Source organism: Hippocampus comes, unplaced genomic scaffold (assembly GCF_001891065.2).
Source record: "Hippocampus comes isolate QL1 unplaced genomic scaffold, H_comes_QL1_v1.1 scaffold353, whole genome shotgun sequence".
Classification (NCBI taxonomy): Eukaryota; Metazoa; Chordata; class Actinopteri; order Syngnathiformes; family Syngnathidae; genus Hippocampus; species Hippocampus comes.
In genome coordinates this window covers 1-23,111 of record NW_017804981.1, presented here as the reverse complement: position 1 = coordinate 23,111, position 23,111 = coordinate 1, and the positions used below count along the sequence as shown (strand labels likewise).

Below are 23,111 nucleotides of genomic sequence, written 5' to 3'. Positions count from 1 at the left end.
AAAAAAAAAAAAAAATGTGGGGAGTGACGGAGGAGGAGGAGATGGAGGAGGAGGAGGAGGGGTGGACAGAGACAGAGCGGCAGAATCACTGAAATAGCACAGGCGAGCTTGTGACAAATGCAGAGAGCCCGGGCTTGCGTCAGGGTAGCGGCGGCGGCACCTGCGAGGCTTCATTAGCGCCAAGGAAGAAGAGTCGGCATGGATCGGCCGTTTGCACGCGCAGCGGCGACAGAGGAGAAGACGTTCTAAGCGGAGATGGGAGGATGCGACACCTCGCCGCCCACCTGACTCATCCCGGGAGTCGTCGGCACCTGCCGCAGCCGCCCGAGGAGACCGGGCCGAGATCACGCGCCGGGGCGGGCGGCTCCCGCGGACGCCTCATCGAGCGGCGGGGTCGAGCGGAGCTGCGGCAAAACTGAAATGAAAGCGGCATCCCCGACCCCGAGAGAGGCGTTCGAAGGGCGCGGCCGTTTCCGCGGCGCCAGCCTCGTTACTACCTGTCGCCGTCAAGTCGACCGCAGCGGTTGCGGGTCCGAGCGTACTCCGAGCGTGAGCGGTAGCGGCATCGGGAGACCGAATGACCAGCGTGGCTGATGAAGGCCACCTGGATCCGCCTGCTGAAAAGAGCTAAGGGAGGTCGCGTCAAGAGCTCGGATGCCTACGTAAGCAACGCGCTCGCAAAAGTTGTTTCCCCCGTCCGGGTTTGTTCCTGCTGCTTTCTTGCATGTGTGAAGCCAAGCCATGCCTACCGCTGAGCTTTCACGACGCTTTTTCGGGGGGAAAACGTAAAATCTCGTAAAAACGAACAAACCTGCTCGAAAAAAGTCCAAAAGCGAACTATAATGTAAAATCCCAAACTATTTTTTTGGAGTCAAAAAAGATGTATGTATGCCTCCCACTTTTTCAGGGACCAAAAGTAACATGACAAATCCTTTGCGGCCAATCGGAGCCTCAAATCAGGAACTCCCAGATGCTGGATTTCATCCCCGTTGATCCTCCGCCTGCAGCTTAAGTTCCTCTCGATCATATTCCCTTCCGTTTTTTTGTCGTCGGCAAGTGAAATGCATGCTCAATAGGATTCGGGTCGGGGCGACCGTTCCGACGCATTTGGCTGAATATGAGCAGATCACACAAACAAACACTTCCGTATTGTTCCTGCTGCTTTTTTTGTCAGCAGCGGTCACAATAATCAAGACATGCAACGGAAGCAGGCGCCGCATGCCGCCGCCACGCTTTTTTTTTTTTGCACCAGTCCGACTCTCCTTGCATCATCGCAACAGCGCTGCCATCCCCCGTGAATCAGGTACCGTCGACGGCCGGATGATTCGAACGGGGCACCGCTGAGCGAGGGGGAAAGGCTATTTTTAACTCAGACGGCGGCGTGTTGTGGTGGCGCGGCGAGATGAATGAAAAGCAGCTCGAGTGGGTGTCAAAAGTTGCGGACGAGCCTCCGATCCTCGCACGTTCGACACCTTTCGACCCGCGAAAGCGAAACGTCCTTGTAGGGCCGTGGGTTGGAATTCATCTCGTGATTGTTTTCGATGCGTTTAATGTGCCTTTGCTGAAGGGAGAATATGATGTTCAGAATGTAGAACGGTCATACAAAAATAAGAGCCCAGAAATGTACTTTCACTTATTTCATTTCTTTTCTCACGTGCTGATTTTAATAATAATAATAATGACGCATTTTATTTATAAGCGCCTTTCAAAACACTCAAGGACACCTGACAATCAAAACAGGAACAATAAAACCACAGATAAAATGATTTAATTCACATTTTTCGCTCTTGTTCCCGCAGATTGCTTGATAGGTTTTAATTTTTTTATGCAAGCACGTCAATATTAACTGAGGTGCTTTGTATTTATTTTATTTCGCTATTGATCTTAATTTATTGATATTAATTTAAAAAAATATATATATATTTTTTTTTACAGGTAACATATTTCCCCTCACTTTTATGGTGCTGTATTTATATATTTTTTCTTGTCATTAATTTGTTCATTTATTTGTATTCTTTTGTTCATTCAGGTTTTATGCTTGCGGCTTTTTGACGTATTCTTTCGGGTGCTTTTACCTACTTTTCATCTAGATTTTGATTTTTTTTTTGCATTTGTGCAGGTGGTGTATTTTTTATTTTTAAATATTTTCTTTGTTTTTGTTTTTTCAAATGTTTTTAGTTGGCACTAACATTTTTTTTTTTTTTTAATTTGGTCAATACTGTCCTCTTTCTTTTGTAGGTGCTTTATTATTATTTTATCGAAATATTGTATCAACAGCATCTTTCTCTCTTTTTCCAGGTGCTTTACTTTACTTATGTATCCTCTAGTTTTGCTTTATTTTTGTTTGTTTTTAGTCGGTTGTTGTTCTTATATAACTCAGGTGCTCCAGTTTTAAGCATAAAGGACAAAAAAAAAAACTTGTCAGGAGTCTTAAGTATCCCAGGATGGAATTGGAATATTTTAAAGCAAAATAAAAGCTGCCTGTCTGGAGAAGAAGTCAAATCAACCAAGTGTGTTGCGTCGCCTCCGCAGGGTTCGGCCGATTCCTACACCAGCCGTCCATCGGACTCAGATGTGTCTCTGGAGGAGGACAAGGAGGCAGTGCGTCGAGAGGCAGAGAGACAAGCTCAGGCGCAACTTGACAAGGCCAAGGTACGCCACCCGCCGTGCCTGAGACCGGCAGCCGCACCCAAATCGCTATCACAAGAACCAGATCGCAAATCATAAAGTAATATTTTCGAGTGCAGAACCCACCACCGGAGCCAAAACAAATTTTGCAGCAGTTTGCACATCTCGAGAACTGTTCGCCACCTGTGCGGGCCAGAATGTGGCCGTTAGAAATGGTTGAGGTCATTAAGGAAAGTGTTGCCGGGGTTGGGGGAGTCTCTATCTTGCAAATTTTAGCCACATTTTTTTTTTTCTGGATCTGGAGGAAAATGGAATTGTTGGAACTGTGTGGGAGGTGCGCGCTGTTTATTCTAAGCCGTGCTTTGTGTTCTCTGGGAGGGTTGCAATTAGTGTGTGGCGATACGTCATTCTGACTTTTTTTTTTTTTTTTTTTTGCTTTGATTTGCAATTGCAAACTCAAGATACAGGACCAAATTTTTCAGCAAAAGAAGGAATGGATTGAAAATGAGAAAGCCGAAAGAAAAAAAATGGACAGCTCTGCTCTTGTCTTTCATCGACCGATCATCTGGTCTCCGGTTGTTCATGTCGGAACAAAAAGAAGTTGCAGCTTGAATAAATGACAAGCATTTTTTGAGGATTATTTTGGTTGTTTATAACCTTTAAAAAAATGTCTGTGGTTCACAAGCATAAGTTAAAGATGCAAAAATCATTCGAACGTCTTAGCGCTTACGTCGAAGACCTTGCGAAAGCAAGACAAGTTGTAGAGTTGTAACGAATGAAGCGAAAAAGCCTCAGTGTGAACATCGCTCGCAACCGCAAAACGTCGCAATCATCGCGACCGATATGACAAACCTAAAAAAAAATGGGCTGTAGGCGTAAAAAGCAGGATTACAACTGATGAGAACAAAAACGAGGCTGTGCTGAAATACAGTACTTCCTGTTTCGTTCTTTCAAATTTGCTGTCTCAAGCTCAATAAGTGTTGCGCTATCTCGTGGTTGATAGTAGAATTACACTCAATATTATCAACAAGAGTGAGACCGAAAGAGTAACCGCGCAAAAATAATCTCTTAATTAGGGGGACCATGAATTTAGAATAAGATTTGTATTCAATCATCAACAATTAGCTCCCATGGAACCTAAACATGGATGCATACGTTTGAATTTTGTTTTCACAACCCCCCACCCGTCTACATCCCCCACCCACACACACACACAAACACACACACACACACACACCGCTGTCAATATGGCTTCCCGAGTGAGAGCTCGAGTTGCGTAAGCGGCAACGGAGAGCTCCGATTGGGTCGGCGGGCGTGAGAGCGTGAGGCTTTTGCTATCCTGCACGGATGAAGCTTTTAAGATGTTGTGAAGCCAGGAATACACACCGGACCACCCCCGCGAAACCTTCACTTGCAGTCATGTGACAATCTGCACAGAACGTGATGATCTTGCCCATGACATGCAAAGCCTTGTTTGTCTGTCCAGAAAGTGTTTTGCAGATGTATTGCAGATACGCAATGCGGAGAGATGATTTATTGATATATATTTTTTAAAGAATTCTGTGGTTCGCATTGCGAATGTCGCAGTTCACCTGTTTTTTGTGGCCTCGGTCTCGCGGTGTGAGCAATGCGAGCCTGAGGGCAGTTTGACGTCAATTCCAGTCAACGACAGCAGAGGGCGATGTCAGGCTACAATGGCAGCCCTCAGAGATGCATGAAGAATCAGAATAGCTTGGCGAGACTAGCGCGAGCACACGACAAGCAACTAGTTCATCCGGTTCATTCGCTGTGCCGGCAGACAAAACCAGTCGCGTTTGCCGTCCGCACAAACGTCAACTACAGCCCCAGTCACGACGACGATGTGCCCGTACCCGGCATGGCGCTCTCCTTCGAGGCCAAAGATTTCCTTCACGTCAAAGAGGTGACAACCCCGATCGCGGCGTCACGTCACCTTTTCCCGGTGGAAGTGAACAGCTGAAGAGCTTTGCGTCGCTTTGTCGTAGAAATTCAACAACGACTGGTGGATAGGGCGCCTGGTGAAGGAAGGCTGCGAGATCGGTTTCATTCCCAGTCCGGTGAAGCTGGAAAACACTCGAGTCCTCCAAGAGCAGAGAGCCAAACAGGGCAAGTTCCATTCCAGGTAAAAAAAAATATATATATATTGAAACTCAGTCACTCCCAAAGACGTTTTTAAACGTCTTTGGGCATCTCTCAAGCCTTGATCTCATTCGGCAGCATTTCCGTATTGTTTCAGCAAACTGGGAGCAAACTCCTCCTCAAGTTTAGGTGAAGTAGTTTCAAACTCCCGGAAGTCTACTCCTCCTTCGTCCGGTAAGTGTCGCGCGTCGTCAGTCCGCCATTCCGTTCTGTTCTATTCCCCACCTTGATCATTCTTAACCGCCGTTGACAGCCGTTGACATAGACGCCGCAGGGTTAGACCCCGACGACAATGAGCCACCGGTCAACCTGCGCTCCCCTCGATGCGGCGCTAACACTGTCACGTCCCCCTTAGCAAAAGAAAAACGAATGCCCTTTTTTAAGAAGGTAAACCGGACGGCGGCAACTTCCTTCTTTCCGAGTTCCTGCGCTCGGCGAATGCTGCATCTTCCTGTCCTTCGGCAAGCAACGCCAGCATGCGCGTTTCTTCATCTTCTTAAATGTTTCTCTCTCTCTCTCTCTCTCTCTGCTCACCGCAGCCAAGCAGAAGCAGAAGTCGGTAAGTTGCACATGGCTACTGACTCCGCCTTCCTCTTCTGGCCTATCCTCCAATGTCGAAAAATAAAGAACCTTTGGATTGCCATGACGATGACACGTGACACACACTGAGCTTCCACGCCTGACTTTTTTTTTCTCCCTTGTTCACTGATTTGTGGCCAAAGCTTGCGATGGCATTCGCGCTTGTGAAACGAGATGATCGCTGAATGAAATGTCGTCTTGTTGCGCGTCCACGTTTTGAATCGGTCTGCTTGCTCTCTGCAGACGGAACACATTCCTCCATACGATGTGGTGCCTTCCATGCGGCCCGTGGTTCTCGTTGGACCGTCACTGAAGGGCTACGAGGTGCGTTTTGAGCCCCGTCGTTGACGTGCGGCATCTTACAGAAATAGACGGTCGGTAAAACTCAAGAAGAAGCGAAACGCCAGCACGTTAAATCATTTCCAGCGAGCGGCGCAGCTCGACGATTACATTTCTTGGCCCCGTGAAGAGGGGCCAAAATCAGTCGAGGGTAAACAAACCGTAACCGATACAAAAAAATTAAAATCCCTCCGAAATTTTCATGCCACAGGAAAAATGATTGAATTGCCACCATCCCACCACCCTTTCCCCTGGGGAGTGAGTAACAAGTTGGCCCGGGGAGAAGCGAGTGTGTCGCTGCTTTAAATAGGCATGCCCTTAATAGGCCATGGTGGACTTCTTTGAGGCCGAGCAGGATTCTGTTTTTTCAGCGCGGACTCGTCTGAGGCAGGGAACACATATCTGTGTACACACACACACACACACACACACACAAGCAGTATTCTTCAAATATTTACAGTACACACACACACACACACACAACTTCACAGGTGCCGCATTCACTCTTTCCATATTTAAAGAGAGAAAGAATTATTGGTGCGCCTCCAGTTTGGGCCTTACAACCATTCCATGTACATATCATTACATGACACAAAAATAAAAATGAGGGTTCGCCTTGCCCTTGTCTAACCTTGCCGTTTTTTTTTTGTTTTGTTTTGCCCCGCAGAATCTCCATCACTCGCGTCACGGCGGACATCTCGCTCGCCAAGCGCTCCGTCCTGAACCATCCGAGCAAGCACGCCATCATCGAGCGCTCCAACACGCGCTCCAACTTGGGTAAGGTGGTGGTCTTGCGGTATGTCGTGGAGAATTGAGAAATTTCACATCCCAACGATCCTGACCGAAACGATCGATTATTGATGTGAAGAAAAAAAATGTGCTATCCTGCTCATTTAGCTGGAACAGAAGAAGTTGTCATGTAGCTATTGTCCAAACAACCAACTTCTCGCCGTGACGTTTTCTTATGTCACCAGTCACTCTGAGCCGCCTCCTTTATTCCCCCAAATGTCCTTCAAATATTTTTAATTGTCCCTCTTTTTTTTTTAGCCGAGGTCCAGAGAGAGAGGGAACGTATCTTCGAGCTAGCGCGGACGCTGCAGCTTGTCATCCTGGATGCGGACACCATCAACCACCCATCCCAGCTGGGCAAGACGTCCCTGGCCCCCATTATCGTCTACGTCAAGATCACCTCCCCCAAGGTGAGCGTCGCTCAAGAGAAGAACGCCCGCATGATGGCAATGTGGACGCTATCCCGTCGATTTACATTGTGTGGAGAAGGAAACCGCTCATCTGTTAAGAGATGAGAAACATCCAACGCAACATATCGGAGAAGCTTATTTGACAGCATTTTTATGATTTATTTAGGATTGGTTTAGCATTATTTTTATTTTGAAATATTACTACATTTTATATTTGAATACAAATATTTCAATAAAATTATGACAATTTATATTTAAATACAAATATTAAAATAAAAACAGTACATTTAAATTTAAATACAAATATTTCAATAAAATATAACATTTAAAAAATAAAAATACTTTTTTAATATTCATCATTAATTATAACACTACAAATAGGTCAATATTTTAGATGAGGCCTGTTAAATACCGGTATATATTTTTTAAATTTCCTGTTTCAGGTGCTGCAGAGACTCATTAAGTCGCGAGGCAAGTCTCAGGCCAAACACCTCAACGTCCAGATGGTGGCGGCCGACAAGCTGGCGCAGTGCCCGCCCGTAAGCCACCACAGTGAACCGCAAACCACCACACTTGTTCGTTGTTTATTTTTGCCGTCGTCGTTTTGCTTTTCGACATGGGTTTTCTCTCGGCCGACCCCTCAGGAGATGTTTGATATCATCCTGGACGAGAACCAACTGGAGGACGCGTGCGAGCACATGGCCGACTACCTGGAGGCCTATTGGAAGAGCACCCACCCCAACAGCTGCGACGCCCCGGACCCGCTGCTGACCAAGATGCCCGCTGCCACCTTGCCCTCCTCCTCAGGCGTGCAGGTATCGAATCATCACCACGTGTCAATTATATCAACGCATTGAGGTTTGAACACGAGCTATTCTGTGTCAATGTCGATTAGACATTGGACGCTGTTCTAGTGCTGCCGAATAATACATGTATTGCAAAATATCTATTATCAATATTATATTTTAATTATAGTATCTTGTAATATTGATGTAAAAACACCGTATTGGCCCGAATATAAGACGGTGTTTTTTGCATTGAAATAAGACTGAAACAGTGGGGGTCGTCTTATATTCGGGGTTGAGACATTATACCCATTCACGACGCTAGATGGCGCCAGATACCATTGAAGCGAATGCTGAACTTGACTCCCCAGGCCAAAGCAAACCCCTGTCACGAAGAATAAAAATAAAAATAGCGGTAGCACGAAGGAGAAAAACAAAAAATAGCGGGAAGAAAGAAAAGAGACGAAAATAATTGAAGAGATAACAGAAAATGGAGAAACGTCGTGACAATCTGGAGAAAAGTGGATCGAAGATCGGCCAGGTTAACCGGCAGCTGAGGAGAAGTTATGATGTCATTTACATTTCAAAAACCAGAAGCCATTCATTTACGAATGTGATTGCATTTTAGTTTACATCTTTAAATGCTCAGATATTAAGATTTGAATGAGGCAAAATACATGCTTTTTCTCTCAAATATATTGTTCTAATCATTTCTTTCAGATGTACTGTAATTATTTTCTGTATAAAAATGAATTTGGTATTCAAAAAGTCTTTTTTCAAACTTGAGTTTTGAAAAAGAGGGCGTCGTCTTATAATCAGGGCCGTCTTATATTCGGGCCAATACGGTACGTGAATTGCAATTTTGAAATGACAATGAAAAAGAATTAATACAAGAGTAAAACTAAATTAAAAAAAACATTAAAATATATAATACAGTAAGAACAAAAGGCAAAATTACTCCCAGCCAATCAAAAAGCACTAAAATGATTGAAATGAATGAAAATTTACATTTAAAAAAGAAGCATTTCATGTATTTTAGCAAAAAAAATAATAAATTTGACCAATCAAATTCACAACAAAATGTAGTAACTATCCCAACATTAATATTGCAACATTGCTTGGCTAATATTCCCTCGCGTTCCACGTCAGGGTGGCGGAGCCGAACATCGATCAGACAAGGCGCTCGTGGAGAGGAAGGGCTCCAGAGAGTACCACCACCATCACCACCACCACCACCACCAGAACCAGGACCAGGACCAGGCCGACGGCGAGGAGGACGGCGCCGACGAGGAGGAGCGCCCGCTGAGGACCGAGTCGTCCAGGAGAGGACCGCCTCCCGCCCAGCACCGCTCTTATTCCGCCAGGACTGAGCACCACAACCACCACCACCACCACCACCGACACCACCACCATCACCACCACCACCGAAGCAGGGGCCTCGCCCGGCAGGAGACTCTGGACTCGGAGAGCCCCGAGAGCCGCGAGAACAAGGACGCCGCTTACACGGAGCCTCGCACTCAGCTCCTCCACCAGCACCAGCAGCAGGACGCCGAGCAGGAAGAGGCGGAGGAGGAGGAGGAGGAGGAGCAAGAAGAGGAGGAGGAGGACTTAAGAGAGCCCCAGCAAGCCCACCGGGACCACAACCACCATCATCATCACCACCACCATCATCGTTCCAAGGAACGCGAACAGGACCACAATGAACGTAACAAGCAGCGCACTCACCACCATCACCATCAACAACAACAACAACAACAAAGGCCGGCGCGGGACCACCACCACTACAACAGAGAGCCCAAAAAGAGGGGCGACGCAGGGGAATGGGCGGGAGACTCGTACATCCCCCAGTAGACCGCCTTTGAACTGCCCTCCCCGAGGATCCATTTCCTCCCTCCGTTTGTGCTGCTACACCTCCAAACCACCGCATCCTATTTATATCCACTTCCTTCCGGTTTTTGACGGCAGCGTTTCTATGATGTGGATACAAGCATAGAGTGGATTTGAAAAGTCTGCACACCCCTCTTCAAATGCCAGGTTTTTGTCATTTAAAAAAAAAAAGACCAAGTATCGTCTGACCATGTCAGGAAAGCCGACTAGAACATCTGAACTTTATTCAGAGTGAATGGAAGGCATCGCTGGTACAGACGAACAACCCTTCACCCTCATAGTCACACCTATCGAGAATTTAGAGTGTTCAGTTAACCCACAATGCATGGAATGTGGCAGGAAACCGGAGTACCCGGAGAAAAGCCACACAGGCACGGGGACGAACATCCAAACTCCACACAGGGAGGCCGCAGCCGGATGCGAACCCGTGACATCTGCACTGTGCGGCGGATGAAACCAGTCAACCACCGTGCTGCCCCCGAACTAAGCAAATAAATACATTAAAAAAAATTAAAAAAAAATCAGAAAGCCAACTAGAACATCTGAACTTTATTCAGAATGAATAAGGACTTCATTGCAGGTGTGTACTGACACTCATGTGCTCGAATGTGATTGGTTCACTTATAAGAGGGTGTGCACACTTGAGGAAACACAATTTCACATTTTATTTTTCCTTTTTTTTGTTTGTTTGTTTTGGAAGGTTTTAGGTCACATTAATGGTGGAACGAGTCTGACGTGGTCTGACTCTCTTTTAATGACAAAAGTCTGGCATTTGAACAGGAGTACGGAGGCTTTTTATATCTCCATACGCCTGTATCTGCACATAGATCCTTCTGGATATGCATGAATGTTCACTCTAATATGCATATTTGATAAAAGAAAAAGCATGACTTTTTGTACACGTCCTGAGCTGTGATTTTTTTTTTTCCCTCCCCTTCGTTACTATTTTCAACCTGCAACTACTTCACTGATGTTTTTATCTTTCAGACAGCCTTCCAGAATCGATCGGTCGAGTGATTATGCCGTTCTTTGTGTTCGTGGAAAGTCGTTTGTTGGCGTTTTTATAGCTGTGGGAGGAACAGTAAGTCTATCGCCGCCTTCTTTTCGCATGAGGGAATGCAATACAGTGTCCATCAGAGGCGGGCAAAGTTTTGCGGCAGAGGGGCCACGACATTTGGAGATGTGGTTCCCCCCCCCCCCCCCCAAAAAACCAAATTGAAAATGTCTAAATATACTATACACATTTTTTTTTCATTTTAATTATGGATTTGTCTGGTTAATTCAGATTTCATGTTCCCAACCGCTTTATCCTCATGCGGGTGTGCTGGAGCCTATCTCAGCAGTCTTCGGGCAGTTGAGGTACACCCTGAACTGGTTGCCAATCAATCGCAAGGCACACAGAGACAAACAACCATTGGCGCTCACAATCACACCTAGAGACAATTTCGAGTGTTCTGTTAACCTATGATGCATGTTTTTGGAATGTGGGAGGAAACCGGAGTACCTGGAAAAAACCCACACAGGCCCGGGGAGAACATGCAAACTCTTTTATTACGCCGTTTTTTTGAATTTGATTTATAATTGATGTAATTCTAATTCATTTAGCAATCGTTGTCCGTTAAACCCAAAAATAATTTGACTCCTTTTTAAAAAACGTTTGATTTAGAGAGCGTAATTAGAATCAGCTAATTGTGTAATTATCATTTTAACTTTTATTTGATTTTACGTACAATAAGTCAGCTGAGCACGTTTTAATGACAAAAAGAACAAAAGGCGAAGAAAAAAAATGGATACATGCTTTTTAATTAACCAATTTAGGTTAAAAAAAAAAAAAAACCTTGGTCATGTAGAAGACGTCATTCCATAATTTGCCCACTCCTGATGTTCGATAACACACCAAATTCATGTTTGAGCTTCTACGGTAAAAACACTCTTTCATCTCACTCGGGAGCTTTTGAAACTTCAACCTCCAGAAGTTTGAAATCTAACGGTACGGTGGAACCAGCAAAAGTCACATTTGGCCCGATCATCGATATGTATGCTTGCGTAACATTTACAATGGTCGACCTCGACCACTTTAAGATGATCGGTGAAGGAAACTATTCTATCCCATTCCACATCACACGAGAATCGATCAGCATCGTCAGGGTAGGGAGAGCGCTCAAATTCTACATCAAATATATCTTCTTTTTTTTTAAGGCTACATTGATAGCAGGGCAAGTTTTTAAACGTGTCGTAAAGGCTCCTAGAATAGTTGCGTTGCTCTTTTGAAAACACCCAGGCAGCCCCCGTCTATAAATAGTTTTTCTTCTTCCCTTTCGCTCTTTAAACGCTACTGAAAAATTGAGGTAGGCTCGCGCGGGGCCGTCGTCAAGGCAACATCACCACCAAGGGGGGGGGGTGATGAGACTAAAATAGGCCCGGAGTGGAGCACCGCGGTGTTTTCCTGGGAATCCTGCCAGCTCGACAAAGATCTGTAAATGATCCTTAAGATGCGCTAACTCCATTTTCACTGGCTCCAATAAATTCATATCTGTCGTGACCCCCACCGCTTCCTGGACTGCGCGCGCCGGAGAGGAATCCGCCGTCTCCGATGGCAACGGTGTCGTCACCGTTGTCACAGCAACGCCGCTGCGTTCGCCGTCTAACTCTGTTTCTACGGCTTATCCCGACATTGCCTGCTAAGAGGCACACGCTTGAGAGGGATTTTATTGACATGACGCAGCACTTTTTTTTTTAACATGAAAAGATTTATTTTTTTTAATTTATATGAGTAGCATTATCGTTTCACCCTATTTGTGTATACAGATAAAGATGGGTCTTTAAAAAAAATTCAGTATAAAAATGAAAAGACAGATCCTTATTTGTTTAAATCTACAGCAACATTATTTCAGTGTGAATAATTTCAAGTGACATGGCCTGTTCCATAATAAACGTAGCAACATCGGTTAAAGTGTAAACACTTTAAAATGTATTCATCAAAACACTGATATATATAAAATTTGCATCCAAGTGTACTTTTGTTCCTGAGCATCCCCGCCAGGGGGTGAGTCAGTTTTTCTGAAACTTGGCGATAAAGAATCCGATGGTGTCGCTGTCAGCCCTGCTTGCGAGGGGCGTTGCGGCGGTGGCCTTCCAGCTCAACTCGGGTCGGAACCTCTGGAGGAGGCTGAGCTGCTCCGGGATCAAACCCGCACCGGGCATGCCCTCGCCCCCCACGTGAGGCTCCTGGAAAGGCGAGCCAATCAATTGAGCGTCCAAGGAGAGCAAAAAAAAACAAACCCAGATGGCGTTGTTGGTCTTCTTACCTGAGGCAGCAGGGTGAGTCCGGGGAAGGTGCGAAGTGCCCAGGCCACCTGCTCTTCGTTCTCCGCCAGTGTCAACGTGCACGTACTGTACACCAGGACGCCGCCACGCTTTAATGCGCGCACCGCCTGCAAGTACAAAACGCACATTTTTCCCCACTGCAAGTATTAATACTCATTTTAAACTGACGAATACAAGATGTGCTCACTTTCAGCAGTTGATAAATGTTTGTACCAAGCCAGCTGGGACAGGCTCCAGCCCCGCCCGTGACCCGTGTGAGGAGAAGCGATTCAGGTAATGGATGGATGAATGGACTTAACTATTCAAACAATGCCACCGGGTCATGTATTAATTAATTTAACATCCTGAATTTGTCCAACTGGCAAGTAGTGTTGCAAGTGTGACTCTTTACTGCTATCTAGTGCCGAAAAGCGAGTAAAGCATAGTGTCCTTACAGCATGGAAGAGGCTTCTTTGGAGGGGCGGGTAGGAGCAAACCTCCTTCAGACTCCAGGTGCTCGCCATGTTTGGCCTTTGGCCGAGACCGCTGCAGGGCGCATCCAAAAGCACGCGGTCAAAGCTCTCGGGAGGGAATGGTGGCCCTGGAGAACGGGCAAGAACGGGGAAGGGTGAGCGGAATGGTGGTCAGTCATGTCGTTAATTCGGTCGAGCATCCCAAAATACAGCAAAAAAAAAAAAGTAAGCTACAATCAGACTCGATTAAAAAAAACAACCTACAACATAATTAACTCGAATTTAAATATCAACAATTTGTGCATCATGTAATCATGAATTCATTCTGCCATGTGCGTCATGGCCACCAGGGGGCAGTATGATAAAGACAAAGATGGTCACAAGAGCTCAGGAAGCTGCAGTCAGGGCTGTGGAAGTGAGGCGATGACGTCACCTTCTCTATCCCCGATGATGTCGTTGCTTACAACTTTGGTGCTGTTGAAGCAAAACGCCTTCACGCTGCGCAACTGTAACATTTCGGCATTCCGACGAATCAGCTCCATCTTGTTTCGGATCCTGTCCAGGGCCACCACTTCACCCTGAGGACAAAAAAAATTTAGAATAAAAATGTGAAATTAACCAAATGTGAGAGAGATAAGGCGGTCGGAATGTCCTTTTGCAGTATACCCGATCCTCCATGAGGGCGGCAATGTGGCACGTCTTCCCGCCCGGGGCAGCGCACATGTCCAGGATACGCTCTCCGGGACGAGGACCCAGAACGTGGCCCACCACCACAGATGGAAGATTCTGACATATATTTTTATTTGTTGTTGTTGTTTTTTTTTTTCTTCAAATTTCCAAATTCGTTTCACGACTTTACCTGTAGGAAGGCCAGGTGAGGTAGCACTCCATCAAAGGAGGGACTCCGGTAAAGGGGCTCCGTCATACGCACGCCAACGCCCCTGGAACGCAAGACAGGTAACTCAAAACTTGGATTCACGACTTTACCTGTAGGAAGGCCAGGTGAGGTAACACTCCATCAAAGGAGGGACTCCGGTAGAGGGGCTCCGTCATACGCACGCCAACGCCCCTGGGAACGCAAGACAGGCAACTCAAAACTTGGGATTTCAAGCCATCGTCGCGTGTCTGCAGTTGTCACCGTCCACACAAATCTAGCTTTTTCTTTGTCTTGTTTTCAGCAGTGGTAAAGTGTGACGATCATAAGATGATAACAAAATGGAGACATCATCATGTGTGATGTCAGCCAAATTCAAAAGTCTTTCTTTATGGCCACGATTATAAGTAGTGGCAATCAAATGTTTTTAGACTTTATCATTCCGCTTATACGATCAATTAAACGGATAACATTTTATTTTAAAATATGGTGCAGGTATTATTTTTATCCGCTTGGGGTCGCTAATCTCACGTTTCGCCCTGTCATCTCCCATCTTGTGTGTCAGGCTGACGTGGCATTCGACAAATGACAGTTAATAATTTAAGATGCATAATGTGATATTAGGAATGTAATATTATGTTATCGAAAATACTTTTTCACTACCTAACGGTTTCTCCCGTGCCAAAAATGTCGGCACGGTCTTTTTCAGCCACGCCGTTTCCCACAAATGTCCTCTTGCCAGAGAAACTGAATGCTCCGCGGGTACATTTTCCCTCCACGTCAGAGAACACAGACACTGCATCTCCGGCTTTCATGTCTGAAACACAAATTTTGGGGAAAACATTTTTTCGAAAGCATTTTGTTTTCGCAGAAGAAAATCGTAATTTTTTTGAGCTGAAAAAATTGTGAACTTTACGGACTATTACTTAAATTTGCAGGATTATAAAAATGTTGGAAAAAATATATCTTGAGAAAATACACAAATTAATATTTTGATGAGAAACTACTCTCAAATTATAATTGAGTGATGTTTTGTGTGTGTGTGTTTATATATGAATATATTAATTTTATGAAGGGGTAAAAAAAAAAAACATTTAATTTATGATGATGTCACCACATTGGATTTTTGTCTTTAAATGGTATTTACATTTTGGATGAAAACTCGACGATAAGGTACCTGACCGCCCCTAAAATTTTCTCAACGGATTTAGACGATTCACAAAAATGATCAATTTAAGAAATAAAACGGCGGATTTCCGCGGATCCGCGGAAAATTGCCATGTATGAAAATGGAGACGTCGTCATGTGTGATGTCAGCCAAATTCAAAAGTCTTTCTTTATGGCCACGATTATAAGTAGTGGCAATCAAATGTTTTTAGAATTTTACATTCCACTTATGCAATCAATTAAACGGATAACATTTTATTTTAAAATGGGGTGCAGGTATTACTTTTATCCGCTTGGGGTCGCTAATCTCACGTTTCGCCCTGTCATCTCCCATCTTGTGTGTCAGGCTGACGTGGCATTCGACAAATGACAGTTAATAATTTAAGATGCATAATGTGATATTAGGAATGTAATATTATGTTATCGAAAATACTTTTTCACTACCTAACGGTTTCTCCCGTGCCAAAAATGTCGGCACGGTCTTTTTCAGCCACGCCGTTTCCCACAAATGTCCTCTTGCCAGAGAAACTGAATGCTCCGCGGGTACATTTTCCCTCGACGTCAGAGAACACAGACACTGCATCTCCGGCTTTCATGTCTGAAACACAAATTTTGGGGAAAACATTTTTTCGAAAGCATTTTGTTTTCGCAGAAGAAAATCGTAATTTTTTTGAGCTGAAAAAATTGTGAACTTTACGGACTATTACTTAAATTTGCAGGATTATAAAAATGTTGGAAAAAATATATCTTGAGAAAATACACAAATTAATATTTTGATGAGAAACTACTCTGAAAATTATAACTGAGTGATGTTTTGTGTGTGTGAATACACAAATTAATATTTTGATGAGAAACTACTCTCAAATTATAATTGAGTGATGTTTTGTGTGTGTGTGTTTATATATGAATATATTAATTTTATGAAGGGGTAAAAAAAACAAACATTTAATTTATGATGATGTCACCACATTGGATTTTTGCCTTTAAATGGTATTTACATTTTGGACACGCGAGTATCCCGGGGGCAAAGACGTGAGCGCCTCTTAGCACAGCATTGCCGCACTGTGCGCCTGCCACCACCTCGGAGCTGAGCTGCTGCACACATCTGGAAAAGTCATTAAAAAAAAAAAATGATTGAGGATTTTTTTTCCTCTGAATTTCAATAGAAAAAAGCAAGACCATTTTAGAGAGAAAAATATTTTCAAATTAGTTTTAAAATTGTACTTTTAAGGAAATAAAACTGCCGGGTTCAAAAATAACCCAATATGGGTTAAAACTCTTTTTTTTTTTTTTTAAGCATAGCTGCAGACTCGTACCTAGGTCCGACCACAGGGATCAGAAGCACATCCGGAACGCAGGGATGTGGGACGATCTCGATCTCCTCCTCCGATGCACACTTTTGCTACTCTCGTCAACAAATGTAAGCGTTATATTTTTTGCTGACAACTCACAGGTCAATTTTTTCTTTTAATCTCACCCTCCTTAGCTCCTCGTCCAGTTTACGTCTTATCTCTTCCAGCGGCGCTAGGTGGACGCTCGCCCGGACACACGTGTAAGACGGAGGGTGCGACAAGCAGGTGAGAAGCGTCTGGAAATGGCACTCGGCTTCCCGATGACCAATGGACGCCAACAACTTGCGAGTTTCATTCCATCACAAAATAGTCAAATGTTTAAACGCACATTATTTTGAAGTCACCACATTGTACAGCACATAAAAACACCCTAATGTCAATATTGAACATACAGGGTATCTTTTTTTCTTCTTACTTCCATCAATTGCTTTGTAAACAAAGCATGTTGGCTTTGTTTACAAAATCCAATTGCGAAGGCTCCCTCACGTGTAGGATCACAGTGAAACGATACTCTATTGGGATAATCATGACTTCTTCCACTGCCGTGACAGAAAATGTGCGTATTTTCATCAAAACATACCTCCTTGTTCATGAACACGCCTTTCAGGTAATCGGCGACCTCCGGCCTCAGAGAAATTTTCGGAAAAACCGACATTTTGTCTGTTTTTGTAGCGATATTAGCGTGAGCGTTGACACAACAGCGTCGAGGAATACAAACAGAGCAAATTACAACTCTCCTTCAATGTTTGCATAATTAAAGTCATGATCTACACACACACTATTGTTCGCCGATTGTTCCCATTGTGGATAATTTTACAACACGCCTCTCTACTGTGTTAAATTGTCCACTTTTGTCGCAGCAAGGCACCAGCAAAGCTTTGCTCTGGGCATTGCCGGTGCTTCCACTTCCGCATACGTCACTGGCGAGATATTCCAAAAAGCACAAAACTTTTAGTTTTAAAGTACCTATATGAGAAATAGGTAGCATTAAATCATGTCGTGTTTAGTGAAGGGGAATTTTTTTTACGGGGAAAACGTGAAGGCGTGGTTACGTGATGACGCCATCAACGAGTGGTAGAATACTTGTCTACCGAGTCTTTATTTCATTTTTATGTTTGTCCATATATTTTTTTTTTGGAGAAATGTGTACGTCTCGGTGTGTGATAACCTCAACAGAAAGGCCTCCTTTCCTCTGTGCTATAACACACACAAAAAAAAACCCTAAACATAAGTTGTTTCTTAAATAAGTCTCTTTTTTAACGAACAATATTTTTTAAAATTTGTCTTCTTATCAAAGTCACTAGGGTTTTTCATGTCATGCTTATTGACATAGTTTTATTTGTTTCATTTTGTATTAGGGGGGAAAAGATGTGAACGCGTCGTGTCGTGATGACGTCTGAAGCAATCCATTCACTATGTGGCTTTTTTTCCGCTGGAGCCAGCCCAGTAGATGCCGAGGAGGACTGACTGACGGACGGACGGGCACATCGCACAAACCGCAATTCTGCGCAGCTGTTTTGATACCAAAACTCTCTATAAAAATTTAAAAAAAAAACCCGAGTCGTGTTTCGCCTCGCGCCGCCACCTTGGGAGATGTCTCCAGGGGCGCATGGAGTCCGCTTTGCAGGAAAAGTCGCTGTGAGCTTGCACCTTAGCTTAGCTTAGCCGCCGTGTGTGTGGAGTTGCAGCTCGGTACGAGCCGACGGATGTTCGGAACAAAGAACGGACAGACGAACGGACATTGGCATTTTTTAAAAAAACAATGGGCCTCATATTCGCTAAACTGTGGAGCTTCTTCTGTAATCAAGGTACGTAAATAGTTCATCAAAAAAAACAAAACTAATGCGACTGGCTAAATCGTTTTGTCAGACTTTTTTGTTGACTTTGTGCCAGTGTTTTCTATAAACTCTCCGTTATTTTATTTTGTGAGCTTCTATTTTAGTTGGTAATTTGTATTCAAACCTAAGAGAGTTGGGGGGGGGGGAACTTTTAATTTTGGTTTTATCAACGTTGTTTACGTCACTCTGGGTGGACCCTCTCAAGGATCAATTATCATAAACGTGTTTAACAACTCTTGATCAGGTGTTTGTTTTCAAGCATTTTTTATATATTTTTTAGGTAATTAGTTTTTGGAATGAGGAACAATAACTTTTTACTAGGAAAAATGTTTTCCCAAAATATTTTAAAAGTTATGACTAATTACTCTTGTGGGGATAAAAATAAACATTGTTTAACTCGAGTGCTTAATTTCAGATGATTTTTTTTCTTTTGCCAACAGTTATGGTTGTTTTCTGAGAATTTCTTTTCATTTTACCAGTTGAATTTTTTTTTTCGTGTGTGGAAAATACCGTCTTGTATTCAAATCTTTTATTTTTAGAAAGAATAAAATCGGACAAATATGGGAATTGGCATCAGTCTAAAAAAAAATCCATATCTGTCTGGTCCGAATGGTAATGATAAAGCTTTTGAAATGATCTCATTAGCTAAAAATCTGGCGTTTGAGTGAGGGTGTGTCAACTGTATATACAGTGCACATACTTGTTGCCCTTTCACAAAGCCGTAGGAAGTCTCAGACGAGACTCTCGTCTGAACTGGAAGGCTCTAATCACGCTTCCTTGCCGGATGAGCAGGGAGCACAATAGCGGGTCTGCCACTGGCTTCACTAAATTATCACAACAACAACAAGTTTTTTTGTTTTTTTTTTTCCCCCTTTTAACAGAACACAAGGTGATCATCGTTGGCCTTGACAATGCCGGCAAGACCACCATCCTCTACCAGTTGTAAGGCACTTTTTATTTTTATTAGGCGACTCTTAGTTTCCTTATTCTGCCAGTTCTGTGTACACCTGTGGACAGATGAAAAGGACAGCATTCCGTCACACTGTGTTGTTTATCAACATTTTGGTGGCTAGCTAGCTAGCTAGCTAGCTTTGAGGAGCAATATATTTTTACTCGAGCTATCTAGCTAGCTAGGTAGATGGCGTACTTAATGTGTCTTTCTGTAAGTTTGATGAACGAGGTGGTCCACACGTCGCCCACCATCGGCAGCAACGTGGAGGAGATCGTGGTGAAGAACACACACTTCCTCATGTGGGACATTGGCGGACAGGAGTCCCTCAGGTCTTCTTGGAACACGTACTACTCCAACACCGAGGTACACGCACACACAGACACGTGAATGAGGGCAGGCAGATTGTGTGTTTGCTCACACGGCAGCTGGGGGGGCTGCTCCAGGTCAAAGGTTAAACGTTGACAAAGAGCCCCCCCGACTACGCCCAGAAGCACAAAGTCTGCCCGTGATGTCTTCTCACACCAAAGTTGCTACGATACGATGTGATATTACAGTGTCGTTGCCCAACTATATGTGTTGTGAAATAAATAAATTTCACAAAAATGTCAACGATAATAATAATAATGTATGTTTAAAAAAAAAAAAAGAGAGAAATGTGAGAAAATGTGAATGGTGTGTTTTACAGTCTTAAAACATGATTGTTAAGAAAAAAAACTACTTTGCGTATTTCATCTATTGCGGGTTATTTTTGGAACCGAACCGCTGCGATAAACGAGGGAACCCGTTTTCAAGGCGGGGCGTGTCTTTTGACTCCCGCGGCATCTTTTGTTCCTTTTGGCTAAGCTCTCGTCAACTCCCTTGGCTTGTTGTGGTGGTTTGTGCAGTTTGTCATCCTGGTGGTGGACAGCACCGATCGAGAGCGTCTGGTCATCACCAAAGAGGAACTCTACAGGATGTTGGCCCACGAGGTAAGCCGTCCGGACCTTCCTCTTTTTTTTTTTTTTTTTAAATTTATTTATATATATATTTATTTATTTTTGTGTGTGTGACGCCTGTCCGTCCTTCCTTTCCAGGACCTGCGCAAAGCGGCCGTGCTGATCTTCGCCAACAAGCAGGACATGAAGGACTGCATGTCGGCGGCTGAGATCTCAAAGTATATGACGCTGAGTGCCATTAAAGATCACCCGTGGCACATCCAGTCCTGCTGCGCTCTCACCGGGGAAGGGTACGTCGTCCACCACCACCTGAAAATAAACATTGGAAGCTCATGAGAAAAAAAAAATTGAACAAAATTATTGAACGACCATACGTATTTAAAAAGCGTAGCGTCAGTTACGGGTGCTAGTTCTGCGTTTAACACAAACACAAGGCTGTTTGTATTATCGGACGGAGGCATGGTAAAATGAAGGATACCCAGAAAAATACGATAGCATGCTAGCGTATGTTTTTTTTATTTTTTTTTTTAAACCCAGCAGGCGCAAAACTGAGCTCGGTTGTACTTGATTGAAGTATGTCAGGTCTATCGTATTTTACACACACACACACACACACACAAAAAAATAGTGTTTTTGAAACAATTTGATTTTGAGAAAAATGACTGGATTCATGTTAAAACAAAATGCTTCCTACGATTTTTGAGGAGTGATTTTATGGGAAAAATAATTTTCAAAACGGCACAAAGTGGAGTTAAATTTTGAGGAGAAATCCTTCAATGCTTATAATTTTCCAGACTATTTTATCGAAAAATGTACATGGCTTTATGGATAACAAAAAGCATCTGAATTTTCCTAATTTTCTGGGCTACTTTTCCAAGCGAAAATTCTTCATTTTAACTTCAAAAAAAGAGAATAATTTGACAATAAAACGACTTGTATTGTAAGGAAGATTCTCATTTTCGTTTTCTAGCTTGTGTCAAGGTCTGGAGTGGATGACGTCACGGGCTGGCCTCAGATAGCAGAACCCCCCCACCCCAATTTCTTTCATGGACTTCCTTCGAATTTTCCCCTACTTTTTCATCTTTTTTTTTTTTGAACGGACGCGGCCCCTCCTTTTTGAGATATCTGGTTTGGGTAATGGGTGGAAGGATGACTTCATGCGCGCACACACACACACACACACACACACACACACACACACACACACACACACACATACACACACACTCTTTTGTCTCAAGTGTTTGTTCGACATAAGCTATGACATGGTTGGTGGGTTTGGCTCCACAAGTAAAAATGTGCTTGTTTTTATTTTGAACTTTTTTTTTTCTCCTGAACAAACTGAAGCGGTTACCTTTTTTTAATGACAGTATTTTAAATTCTACTATTTAATGTCATTCTTTCTCAGCATTTGAGTGGAGAAGACTTTTTTTTTTTTTTTTTGTCCAGATAAAGGTGCTCATGTGCGTCTGCGACTACGCAACGTACATTTTTTGTTTTTTGTCGAAGGAATTAACTAAGATGGCGGTGCAGTATTTGAGCCACGTGAGTCAACAAAAGTCCATCTTTAACCTTGAGCGGCATCTTGTCCGTTTGGTGAAGCCGATGGGATGGCAGAGAAAGGCTGTGGGGTTACTTGTGACATGATTAAATATTTTTCTGCTGCGGGTGTTTTTGTTACTCGACTGGAACCAAAAAAGGGGTGACAATTTTAAAGTTGCGTGAGGGTTTGACACTCAAGTTTTAATGTATGGTTTGAAAGAGTTCAACGATGCGTCATCATCTGTAAGAAGTGCCACAAGACGCTTCATTTGCATGGAGAAACTAATGCTTTGTCAGCAACGGCGGATTGCACTTTAATTTTAAACCCATATTTAATCCCATGTATAGGAAGTCGTTTTTAGTCTAAAAAAACGACCATGTATAGTAAGGCGTTTTTGACCGAAAAAAAACGACCATATATAGTAAGGCGTTTTTAGCCCGAAAAAAACTACATAGTATAGGAAGGTGTTTTTGGCTGAAAAGAAACGACCATGTAGAGGAAGGCGTTTTTGGCTGCAAAAACAACCATGTATAGGAAGGCGTTTTTGACCTCCCAAAAAAGACCATGTATAGTAAGGCGTTTTTGACCGAAAAAAAGGACCATGTATAGAAAGGCATTTTTAGCCGAAAAAAACGACCATGAGTAGAAAGGCGTTTTTAGCCAAAAAAAAACGACCATGTATATAGGAAGGCGTTTTTAGCCCAAAAAAACGACCATGTCTAGTAAGCCGTTTTTGACCACCCAAAAAAGACCATGTATAGTAAGGCGTTTTTGGCAAAAAAACCCAGACTATGTAAGTAAGGCGTTTTTAGCCCAAAAAACGACCATGTATAGTAAGGCGTTTTTAGCCCCCCAAAAAAGACCATGTATAGTGAAGCGTTTTTGACCGAAAAAAAAAGACCATGTATAGTGAGGCGTTTTTGACCGAAAAAAAAGAGCATGTATAGTAAGACGTTTTTAGCCCAAAAAAACGACCATGTACAGTAAGGCGTTTTTGACCGAAAAAAACTACATAGTATAGTAAGGTGTTTTTGGCTGAAAAGAAACGACCATGTGTAGTTTTACACATGGTCGTTTTTTTCGGGCCAAAAACGCCT

At 43.5% G+C, this 23,111-nt stretch overlaps 3 protein-coding genes across 5 annotated transcripts in view; 2 read left to right on the top strand and 1 right to left on the bottom strand.

The window, feature by feature from the left end:
* Positions 1 to 10,478, top strand: part of cacnb2a (calcium channel, voltage-dependent, beta 2a) — a 31,620-nt gene extending 21,142 nt beyond the window's left edge. The window contains exons 3-13 of the mRNA XM_019893335.1: positions 2,533 to 2,652; positions 4,427 to 4,549; positions 4,632 to 4,768; positions 4,883 to 4,968; positions 5,325 to 5,344; positions 5,608 to 5,688; positions 6,312 to 6,480; positions 6,751 to 6,902; positions 7,346 to 7,441; positions 7,547 to 7,717; positions 8,837 to 10,478. Of these exons, the coding sequence (XP_019748894.1) occupies positions 2,533 to 2,652; positions 4,427 to 4,549; positions 4,632 to 4,768; positions 4,883 to 4,968; positions 5,325 to 5,344; positions 5,608 to 5,688; positions 6,312 to 6,480; positions 6,751 to 6,902; positions 7,346 to 7,441; positions 7,547 to 7,717; positions 8,837 to 9,538 (1,857 nt within the window). The 3' untranslated portion in view covers positions 9,539 to 10,478. The remainder of the gene's footprint in view (positions 1 to 2,532; positions 2,653 to 4,426; positions 4,550 to 4,631; positions 4,769 to 4,882; positions 4,969 to 5,324; positions 5,345 to 5,607; positions 5,689 to 6,311; positions 6,481 to 6,750; positions 6,903 to 7,345; positions 7,442 to 7,546; positions 7,718 to 8,836) is intronic.
* A 2,048-nt stretch (positions 10,479 to 12,526) lies between these two features.
* nsun6 (NOP2/Sun RNA methyltransferase 6) lies at positions 12,527 to 17,666 on the bottom strand. 3 transcript variants are annotated; one of them, XM_019893456.1, is made up of 11 exons: positions 17,327 to 17,666; positions 16,872 to 17,027; positions 16,711 to 16,796; positions 16,393 to 16,499; positions 15,839 to 15,992; positions 14,341 to 14,422; positions 14,020 to 14,139; positions 13,787 to 13,931; positions 13,336 to 13,481; positions 12,883 to 13,008; positions 12,527 to 12,802 (listed from the first exon to the last, which is right to left on the bottom strand). In XM_019893456.1, exons 1-11 carry the CDS (start codon positions 17,399 to 17,401, stop codon positions 12,626 to 12,628), a joined length of 1,374 nt encoding a protein of 457 aa, XP_019749015.1. In that variant the 5' UTR covers positions 17,402 to 17,666; the 3' UTR covers positions 12,527 to 12,625. The 3 variants fall into 3 exon arrangements, with proteins under 3 accessions (XP_019749015.1, XP_019749026.1, XP_019749020.1); XM_019893467.1 differs by lacking the exon at positions 15,839 to 15,992 and adding an exon at positions 14,891 to 15,044; XM_019893461.1 differs by lacking the exons at positions 14,341 to 14,422; positions 15,839 to 15,992 and adding exons at positions 14,213 to 14,294; positions 14,891 to 15,044.
* A 493-nt stretch (positions 17,667 to 18,159) lies between these two features.
* LOC109529998 (ADP-ribosylation factor-like protein 5B) lies at positions 18,160 to 22,136 on the top strand. Its single transcript, XM_019893481.1, has 6 exons — positions 18,160 to 18,554; positions 19,466 to 19,526; positions 19,752 to 19,899; positions 20,421 to 20,504; positions 20,610 to 20,761; positions 21,442 to 22,136. The coding sequence occupies exons 1-6, from the start codon at positions 18,509 to 18,511 to the stop codon at positions 21,488 to 21,490; spliced, it is 540 nt and encodes a 179-aa protein (XP_019749040.1). The 5' UTR covers positions 18,160 to 18,508; the 3' UTR covers positions 21,491 to 22,136.
* Positions 22,137 to 23,111: the final 975 nt, after the last annotated feature.

Bases quoted from the DNA above. Each gene is read 5' to 3' on its own strand.
- nsun6 (XM_019893456.1), bottom strand. From the start codon at position 17,401: ATGTCGGTTTTTCCGAAAATTTCTCTGAGGCCGGAGGTCGCCGATTAC. The intron at 17,028-17,326 runs GTATGTTTTGAT...GAAACTCGCAAG, and splicing joins GCGTGTTCATGAACAAGGAG to TTGTTGGCGTCCATTGGTCA. The intron at 14,140-14,340 runs GTAAAGTCGTGA...AATATATGTCAG, and splicing joins CTCACCTGGCCTTCCTACAG to AATCTTCCATCTGTGGTGGT.
- LOC109529998 (XM_019893481.1), top strand. From the start codon at position 18,509: ATGGGCCTCATATTCGCTAAACTGTGGAGCTTCTTCTGTAATCAAG. The intron at 19,900-20,420 runs GTACACGCACAC...TGGTTTGTGCAG, and splicing joins CGTACTACTCCAACACCGAG to TTTGTCATCCTGGTGGTGGA. The intron at 20,505-20,609 runs GTAAGCCGTCCG...CTTCCTTTCCAG, and splicing joins ACAGGATGTTGGCCCACGAG to GACCTGCGCAAAGCGGCCGT.